This window comes from Danio aesculapii, chromosome 4, assembly GCF_903798145.1.
Source record: "Danio aesculapii chromosome 4, fDanAes4.1, whole genome shotgun sequence".
Lineage (NCBI taxonomy): Eukaryota > Metazoa > Chordata > Actinopteri > Cypriniformes > Danionidae > Danio > Danio aesculapii.
The window spans coordinates 11426942-11437606 of record NC_079438.1 but is presented as its reverse complement, the minus strand read 5'-3'; the positions used below and the strand labels follow the sequence as shown (position 1 = coordinate 11437606).

At 37.4% G+C, this 10665-nt stretch overlaps 1 protein-coding gene across 1 annotated transcript; it reads right to left on the bottom strand.

Moving 5' to 3' along the window:
* Positions 1–876: 876 nt before the first annotated feature.
* Positions 877–8343, bottom strand: LOC130222699 (gastrula zinc finger protein XlCGF49.1-like). The gene is made up of 3 exons (XM_056455227.1): positions 8259–8343; positions 1358–1757; positions 877–1201 (listed from the first exon to the last, which is right to left on the bottom strand). The coding sequence occupies exons 1-3, from the start codon at positions 8341–8343 to the stop codon at positions 877–879; spliced, it is 810 nt and encodes a 269-aa protein (XP_056311202.1).
* Between the last annotated feature and the right edge of the window lie 2322 nt (positions 8344–10665).

Genomic DNA, 10665 nt, shown 5'->3' with positions numbered 1-10665 from the left:
CTTTTATCTTTTCAGTGTATTACGTTCTTTCTCCATGCGGAGGACCAGTTTATTTGTTTTGTATTCCAGGAAGAATACCACCACTGATCTAGGGTGGCATCAGCGGGTGGTTTTGGTCTGAGTGCCCGGTAACACCATTGGCTTTTAAGGTTCAATTAGTCGAGTGACAGCTCCATTTTGATAATCTTTCCACCAAGTCTTGGATATTATTCCCTTTGCTTCCTTCCGGGATTCCAAAAATCCGAATATTATTTCTACGTGATTCTAGATCTAACAGTTTCTCTTGTAAATTTTCTTGAATTTGGATGGTTTGATCAAGCATTTCTTTAATCTCAGCAATGTTCTCCTCAAATTCTCCAAATGCCATTGCATTTAGGTCCATGATAAGGCCATCCAGTTTTTTATTGACTTCTTGTTTAAAGTTACTTAGTTCCATTTTCACATGTTTTGCGAGAGAATCTTGGAAGGCGGTTAAATCGCATTTAATATCCATCTGGAAAGCTTTGATGTCCGTATGTATTGCTGCAATGCTAGCTGACAGGCTATCAGCTATCCCGTCCATCTCTGATTTATCATCTGTTGATTTCTCATTTTTTTCAGGTTTCAATGGTTGTTTTTGTCCCCCTCCATGTTCTTTAAATATGGTTTAGGTTATCATATATGATGTAAAAAGGAGGATTAAAACCAGTGTGTATGGGAGCGCTCTTTCTATGCTGCTACATGTGTCTACGCCATACCAGAAACCATCCTATGTGTTTCTTAAGCTGCCCCAAATGAGTGAAACTCTGTACACACTAATCATGTCTACGGTTTCTCTCCAGTGTGAATCCTCTCATGTGTTTTCAGGGTTCTTGAGTGAGTAAACCTCTTACTGCGCTATAAACACTTGTACGGGTTTTCTCCAGTGTGAATCCTCTTGTGCCGTTTCAATTCTGCAGCTGTGATAAAAGTCTTCTCACACTCCAAGCACATATACTCTCTCACACCAGTGTGGATCTTTGTGTGTTTATTAAGGTGTGATAATTGGCTGAAACTCTTCCCACACTGAGTGCATGTGAATGGTTTTTCTCCAGTGTGAATCCTCATGTGTTTATTAAGGGATGATGATTGGCTGAAACTCTTCCCACACTGGTTGCATGTGAATGGTTTCTCTCCAGTGTGGATCATCATGTGTTGATTAAGGGATGATGATTGGCTGAAACTCTTCCCACACTGGTTGCATGTGAATGGTTTCTCTCCAGTGTGGATAATCATGTGTTGATTAAGGTGTGATGAGTGGATGAAACTCTTCCCACACTGAGTGCATGTGAATGGTTTCTCTCCAGTGTGGATCATCATGTGTTGATTAAGGTGTGACGATTTGCTGAAACACTTCCCACACTGAGTACATGTGAATGGTTTCTCTCCTGTGTGAACCATCATGTGTTTATTAAGGTATGATGATTGGCTGAAACTCTTCCCACATTGAGTACATGTGAATGGTTTCTCTCCGGTGTGAATCATCATGTGTTGATTAAGGCATGATGATTGGATGAAACTCTTCCCACACTGGGTGCATGTGAATGGTTTCTCTCCTGTGTGGATCATCATGCGAATCTTAAGCTTGCTTTTGCTTGCCAAACTCTTTCCACACTGAGTGCAGGTGAAACGATTCTTGTCTCTCTTTTTCAAAATACTATCAGTATGTAAATGAGTTTTGTCCTCAATTTTGACATGATGTTCCTCCTTTTTACTCCCCTCATTCTCTTCAATTGGGTCTGAAATAAAAAAAATACATTCTTTTTCATTAAGTCTTAAAAATTCTCATCAAAAGCTGAAAAGTGAAAAGACACTGGAAACATTGGCTACACACACTGTAATTTTGATGCATATTAAATGTAAAATAAATCAGATCATATTTTGTTCGGTCCATTAACGTGTACACATTAAAGCAGATTCAATTCAATTCATCTTTATTTATCTAGTGCTTTTACAATGTAAATTGTGTCAAAGCCGCTTAACATAGAAGTTATAGTAAATTGAAACTGTGTCAGTCCAGTTTTCAGAGTTTCTTACATAATTGATCATAAAAGTCATTTTGGTCATATTGATCAGACACAGATTTGAAAGCTGTAAATGGCCTATTTTTATTCATAAATATTCAAAATTACAACAAAATGTTTTTATAAAATTTGTAAAGCAGACAGGTAATACTTGTTCATTCTGTGCCTGACTGGTAAATGCATCAGAAAAAAAGTTCTGGGGTAACAGCTGAACAAACAGCTGAATATTTGCCTCACAGACATGAGACATACCTGTACAGCATCTGCATAAAGTCTGGAATGTGCACCTTTACCCTTATGTGCTGTTGGGTCATTTTCATCTATTCAGGGGTAATTTTGAGGATTATTTTGGCCAAAACTTTCTCTGTTTCAGCAAACGGACTGATATATGGGGACATCTTATTTTGACATATTCTGGGAAAATGCTTTGAAATAAAAAAAAAAAAAAAACATTAATACACTCTGGGCAAATTTACTCCCTTTTCGTCATATTCATGCACTTCCGTATATTATGCATAGCCTACAGCAGCCAAACAAAGGTAAATGATGTGTGGGAGCATAATGCTCTTGGTCACAGCAGCTAAAATACAGATGCAATGGGACCTCTGTTTAGTTTATTGGCGCGACCCGTGCCAGTGTTTTGAGCTGCTGTGACGCATTCTCCCCCTTCTAGAGTCTCATCCAACCTGACCTCTCCTGGAAGCTTTGCGAGTCCCCTTCAAATTTATACCGGAATAATCATCCAAAATAAGTTAAAATACTCGGAAATCATGGCGACGAGAGTGAATGAGCAAGACAACAGATCACGAGAGGCACAGCAAATAAGCATTACATTTATTCGGTTAAATAAATAGAGGGATTTGCACTCGCGATAACATTACTGCTCTAATTCTGAGTGATCTGCTGTCATTAGTTGGAGACCAGCAAAATATTTGAATGGTCCTGCATGTATTTAGCCCTTTTTTAATATATAACAACTGAAAGTTCTGTGTTTTTGACAATATTGCAAGTTCACTAAAAGCTGGCTGGAAATATTAGATACATAAAACTTTATTTTATAACATGAATATTTAATAATATACATTCTTGTAATACACTCATTGCTATAGTTTAGAGACCTCTTTCCTTTTAGTAAAGAAGTATTAGGTTTATAGGTGTGCATTTTAATTCTTATGCATCAAACATACGCTCCAAACTTGTTCTTCATTGAGACTTGTTGAATTCTTCTTTTATCATTTGCAGTGTTTGCAAATTGCAATTTATATCTGTGTATATATTATTTTCTGTGGTGGATCTTTACGCTGTGGCAACCCCTGATAAATAAGGCACTTAGCCAGAGTGAAATGAATGGATGAATTATTTTCTGTAAAGCTGCTTTTGGCCATGACACGTTCACACCGAAAGAGGCGTTTAAGGTAATATATGCAGCACCTTTCATTTATTCTCTTCGGTAAGGCGAGATCTTCTCTTAAGGTTCATGATTAGAGGGAAAATGTGCTCAACGCATTATAAAGCTTGAAGCATTAGAATTAGTGGTCAGTATCAGCCGATCACCATGACAAGGAATCGGTACTCGATATCAGCTGCAAAAATCCTGATCAGAACATCCCTAGCTTTGACCCAACTTGGCTGTCAGAGCAGCAATACTGCCCCTTGCTGTACAAGACTGATCTTGGTAAGTCAGTAAATACACCCTTAGAAAAAAGAAGTATACTTAAGTTAAGGTCAAGTATAAAGTATACTTTATTTAGTAAGTAATTAAGCCCAAGATACACTACAGTGACTAAAGCTGCACACTTTGTAGATAAAAAAAAGATATTAAAAAAAGTAAATGTTTCGCTTGTACAGTTGAAATAATTGTTGTTTTTTACTGCTGTCATTCCAAAGAAACAAATTAACACCATGACTTCTGTGTCAGTGTCAGTCTGAACAGCTATGCCGTGCCCCTCCCCAAACTGTAAACCTAGAGGAAACACTGAAACCGATATTCCTTTCCAGTTATCGGTGTTTTGTTTTCGTGGAGTGTCAGTGCACTTTACTGATGCATTTCTAAAAACAGTTTGCAGAGAGAGAACAGAGAGAATACCTACACTTTTTATTATCCTTATATTGCAAAAGCACACACGTTTGTTGGCATTGAAAGTGTACACAATAAAAACTAGATACTTAACAGATATAATTGATGTATTGATCTTATCTGTACGATCAAAACTGAAAGTGTAATTTAAGTTCTTTTTGGCGTTATGAGGAGAAGACGCATCAAAACGCGTATACGCAGTCTTCGAACCCTGGGGGTTAAACACCTATATGTATGACACAGTTAATGACATTATGTAAGAGTCTAATTGTTGTTGTTCTGAGATTGTATGTAGAGCGGTCTACAAACTTTTGGCGAGTGTTAAAGCTGGCCTCTGCTGAGGAAACTGCAAACTATCTACAGTAAACTTTCTTTTAATTGAATCTCTGTCTCCTGCTCTCCTTCATCTGATAGACTGGTCTTTTTTGGGTTACAATTGTTGGTCCCCCTACAAAGTGTATTTATGCACGCACACTATAATCTGCTGTTTTACTCCACTGAACTCTGTATAAAAGACAAAAACTTTTTTGAACAGGCCTATCTAAAGGGTTAATGCTGCCAACTGATGATCAACAGTAAAAAAGGCACATTTTACCTCTTCCCAACAGGGAAAACACCAACAATCTAGAATGCATAATTATTTGGTGTCATGGCATAAAAAAATGTGGTTATAATGGAAGTCAATGGGTCAAAAACAACCAAGAACATAATAAAAGGGTATAGGGCTGCACGATTAATCGTATTATTATAAAGATAATGATATTTGTGGCCCACGATCAATAATTAAATATCGTCACGATTTTACAGTATAAACACCAAGCCGTTATTTTAATGAGTGGAGCTTACTGACAAGCATGGGGTGACTGCGTCTAGATTGCAAGTGTTTTTTGAGGAATGTAATGTTGATCAGGTAGCCTTTGCTTCTGTTCAGTCCAAACTTCCTAAAATAACACAACAAACCTCATTAACCACCTTATGGCTCGTTTCCACTGACTGGTACGGTACGGTTCGGTTTGGTACGGGTCACCTTTATCAAGCTTGCGTTTCCACTAACAAGGGTACCCTTTTGGTGGGTGTGGTGTATGACAGAAAGTTTCAGTCGACGTCATTCTCGCTGGAGGAAATGTCTACAATTAAGCTGTACGGGTCGCTTACATATCATATGAAAAGCACTTCTAAAAAAACAGACGCTTCATACACATAAATACTTGTGTAGAAATGTTTATTACTAACTTTTCAATGAACGAGTTGATTATAACTGCAGATCAATGACAGTGCGAAACAGCCTACTGTAACGTTTGTAATTATATTAAATAACTAAATAAATGAACAAATATAAACGCATACAGCCCCTTACAGTCTCCGATATGTTATCAATTACAGAAGAACTACACACAACAGACATTTCATCCGTATTTAGGTTCAAAAACAGCACAATGTATAGCCTACAGTCAGTGAAAACCTCTTATCTGTGTCTGTAATCTTCAGCAGCACATGTAGCCTCTGTTAGAGAACAATTCCATCATTCTGAGTTCATATTAGTCCAAAAGGTGATAATAACAATAATAATTAAATTAGGCAGTGTGTTCACGTCTGCTCAAAAATAATGTGCTCTTTTTTTCCGGCTCCTCTCTTGTTTTTTCCGCGCTTCACTCTCGCGTTTGTCAGTGTCTGACAGGATCGGGTTTTAAAAGCACGTCAATAATCAAGCGCAGGTTATTATCATCAGCTCAAGAAGCTTGTTATTTCAGATATAATATTAGATGCACGCAAGCAAGAAAGCGAAACCGCTCGCGCCTCAGACTGCCTCGTAAAAAAAACTTCGCGGCACAGGGTAAATCTGCTCTACTCCATGGCTTTGTGGCTGTTTATCAAGACGACAAGGTTTGTTTGAGCCCAGGTCGACCATGGCTCGTTATCATATGCATAAATAATTCTGCTGTAATCTCTCGCTGTGCGTGTATTTTAAACATGGCGGGTTTTTTGTTTTCATTCTGGCTTGTTGCGTAAGCGAATGACGCATCTCTGTAAACCAATAGCGTTCAGCTGCGCGTCTAGCTCCGCCTTTTGGTACCCTTTCTCGTGTTTGGTACCCTTTCGAAAGGGTGCCGAAAAAGTGGTACGGTATGGTTCGGTACGCTTTTTGACAGTGGAAACGCCTATAAAAGCGTACCAAACCGAACCGTACCGTACCACTCAGTGGAAACAGGCCATTAAAAGCTAATCACAAAGTGGCTGTCATCAGCGGGTTAATGAGCTCAGGAGAATTCTGCTTTGCATTTTTTTATGCATTACTAAACAAGACAACATTTGTTTTATAAGTCAACCAAATATTCGTGGAGATTCAGCAGTTTTTTTTTCTGACGCGTTAGCCAGTTATGTAGACAGAAGACACTATCCAATTGTTTCAATATAAAAAAAATGTCATTGTGGCCCTGTTCACGCAGATATTCAGGTTAGTTTTCAGCAATCTGATGCAACTTTTATCATTTACAAGAAAAAAAAATGCTATTAAAAGTTTCAGATTAATTAAACTCAATTTATAAAAAGACTAGCTTATTTTATGCATGAAATAATGAAATAGATAACTAATTTCCTTTATTTCCAATTAGACCATGCTCTTTATTTTCGTTTTCAAGAATAAATTCATATCTGAGTGCTGCTTTGAATAGAATAAAATGATTAAAAACACATTAAAGACTAAACACATAAAATAAAACATTCACAAAGGTGTATCTTATGGAACAACACCAATTGACGGGAGCTGCTTTCAGTTTTTAAAAGAATCAAGCAGATTTTAAAAAAATCTATTTTGCAGAAGAGAAATTACAAAAATTTAGCAAAAGAAAAAGATTAAACATATCAGGACTGTTAAAAGAACATTCTAATTTATTTATTCTTTCGACAATACAACAGCTAAGATTATGAATGACGAAGTGTAAAGCTATCTCTCGTGCGTTCAGTGCGTCTCGCTGTTTATAAATCAGGAGGCGGAGAGAATGTGCAGTTTAGTTTCACCTCAAGATATTGAAATAAAAACTAACACTGAACTGCTCATCATGTTTACAAAGTTAAACTAAAATGCACAACTGTTGTTAGTTACACCCACGGGAAGCCCAATGAACCAAACACGCCATTCTTTTAATTCAATATTCGTGAAGTATGTGACCCAACCGCAGATGCTTTGTCATGTTGGTTGCGACACTCTGTTTTATAACTTATTAGTTTATTACAATAATTACACTTAGCTTTGCCATCGTTCTTCACCACATGTAGCCACTCTTTTGATCACATCTTGCGATCCATCTCTAATCAAATGTTTAGATTATTATTGAAGGTGCTCTCAAGCTGCAAAGTTCCTGGCAGAGTAGCAGGTGAAAAAATGTGCATGCAGAAATGTGTGAGAACTAGTAACAACTACTAGAAACAAGTTTTAATCCATAAAGAAGTTCATGAAAAAAAGGAAATTGTGATCAACGTGACATATGCAAATGGAAAGTACTAAGCCAGGGGTGTCCAAACTCTGTCCTGGAGGGCCGGTGTCCTGCAAAGTTTAGTTACAACCCCAATCAGACACACCTGGGCTAGCTAATCAAGTCTTACTAGTTACTTACTAGTAATCTTACTAGTAGTGGTGGGCAAAGCGAGGCTTTATATTTCGAAACCCCACTCTACGGTGACACCTAGTGGTCATTTTTTATATATTGCACTGTAATAGCTTCAGCAAAGAACAGTTGAGCAAATTGAGGTATTAAACCCCACTTTGTAAGCTAGGATCTGCAAGCGATTTAGTGAAGCGGTTAGGGTTCCGGACTACCGTGTGGGGATACTGGGTTCGAACCCAGAATGATGAAGCTATTTTGAAATGCTTTAATATCAGTTTGAAATGCTTAAGAAAACTTAAGAAGGTAAAGAAAATAGGAGACTAATAATACATAAAAGAATGAAAATGGGAAAGACATGGGAACAAGTAACAAAAGAAACTCATTCCTGTCTTTCAACGAGTGCTTATGTGCATTTAGGAGAACTAGGTAGCACACTCAGGGCTGCAAGATGGATTTAATTTAGTATTCTTATTATTAAAATATATCTGAATGAGGATCAAATGACTGAGTTGGTCTTTGAGAATGAAAATCAACCTGTTTGTTCCTGCAGATCTTCCTGTTTGACTCTGAATGTTTCTTCAATCTTCACATCTTCACTCTCCACTTTAATAAACACCATCTTCATAACTGTGTGGAGATCAGTCGCTTCAGCAGGAGTTTTTCTCTGCGTTTGGACACTTTATCCTGTTTAAAATGAACGAAACAATAAAAAATAAAACAATGAACAGAAACAAAATAACTTCTCTTGAACTCTTGCATCAACAGTTTCTTTATATGAGAGTAATTAACAAAAAGAAATCAGGTAAACGTTTCTTTAAAACACTTATTACACACTTTTCTGTTACTTTATTAAAACAATAGCCCGCGGTTACTGAGAATAAAATAGTACTACGTTGTATAAGGGGTTAAAATAATATTTCCAACAGCAGGAACATAATTTAGCATCGTATATAAAACCTAAAATTTTAGCACTTTAACTTTAAATCGGTTTATATCTGTGAACGTTTTAAAACACAAACCTTTCTCCAGTTGAATCTCAGCGCTGAAGCGGCGCCGCATGATGACGTCACACGTCACGCCAAAATAAGTCTTTTGTGTTTAGATTTTTTGCCACTTACTGTTGCAGTCATGACATACTGATACTCCCATGTTTTTCACTTTACACTATATCTGCTCTCTCTCTCTCTCTCTCTCTCTCTCAATTTTGAGAAACTTTTTTTAATCCAGTTCATAATGACTTGCATGTCTACAACACACTACTTCCTATTAATATCTGAGCCCAATCTCTATTACTACAACTTATAGAAATTTAAGTTTTTTAAAATAAATATAAGGTATTTATATTTATATTCTACTATATATCTATAATCTATATGACATATATGTAATCTATATATATGTTTAACCTGAATGACTGAATGTTTTCACATTATTTCATCCTCAGCAACATTGTGAACTTTTATAAACATGTGTTTGGTCATTAACTTGTGAACGCAGAATTACACAAACACTGAGGAGATTCTCTGTATGAAAGATGTGTGAGAGCACCAAAAACAGAAATGTACAAGATTTCCTGCTCTCCTGCTTTTAGTCTCGGAGGCTGCAGGGCCCATATGATGGCAAGTCTTTTTCTGAGATGTAATTTAAAGCAAAAGTACATCATTTATAGATGAAACAAGCTGAGGGACGCACACAAATCATGAAATAGTTACACAAATATAACATTTATCAAATCAATATATCTTCTGGAAACAGAAACACACACATAAACCTCAAAACAACACAGATTTGGGAGGAAAAAAGTCATTTATTTGATATTTCAGGTGCAAATGCAATGTTAGTCAGCACGGACATGTGAAATGTGTTATGTGATGATGAAAAAGTGTTAAAAACACAATATTACTCTTTAATAATCATCAGTTATAATGTCTCATGCTAGCAAGAAGCCTTGAATTCATTACTTTCAGCTTTGGAAACACAGTTTAGGACATTTTTGTGCTTCATGCAGATCATCAGATGTTACAGACACAAATGTCACCCGCTACACACACACACACACACACACACACACACACACACACACACACACACACACACACACACACACACACTCTCTCTCTCTCTCGCTTTCCCCCTCTCTCTCTCTCTCTCTGAGTGCATGCTGGGAGTGGGTGTGGACAGTGTGAGCGTGAGTGGAAGCCAACTGTGGCTGGTAATCAGAATCAGAAAGAGCTTTATTGCCAGGTATGTTCACACATACTAGGAATTTGTTTTCGTGACAGATCTTCTACAGTGCAACAGGATTACAGAGACAGGACAAAAAACAGATCAGAAATATATTTAAAAAAAATAGAAGTAAGTAGTGAGGGCAAATATACAGATTGACAAGTGTATGTACATGTTTATTACTATATACAATGTTTTATGTTCAGCTGTTATGTGCAAATTGGCATGTAAAGTGTGTTGTTAAATAAGTGTATATGTGTATAAAAGTGTATGGCAAGTAGTGATGTTGGTTTCGCAATTATCATCAAGTGTTCATGAGATGGATTGCCTGAGGGAAGAAACTGTTTCTGTGTCGGGCTGTTCTGGTGCGCAGTGCTCTGTAGCGTCGACCAGAAGGTAAAAGTTCAAAGAGGCAGTGTGCTGGGTGTGAGGGGTCCAGAGTGATTTTGGCAGCCCTTCTGCTCGCTCTGGATAAGTACAGTTCTTGGGGAGTAGGAAGGGTTGTACCAGTGATTCGCTCAGCAGTCCGAACTATTCGACGTAGTCTTTGGAGGTCGTATTTAGTAGCTGAGCTAAACCAGACAGTTATTGATGTGCAGATGAGGTGTAGAACTGTTTAAGCAGCTCCTTTGGGAGGTTAAACTTTCTCAGCTGACGAAGAAAGTACAGCCTCTGTTGAGCTTTTTTGACAATGGAGTCAATGTGAGTGTCCCAC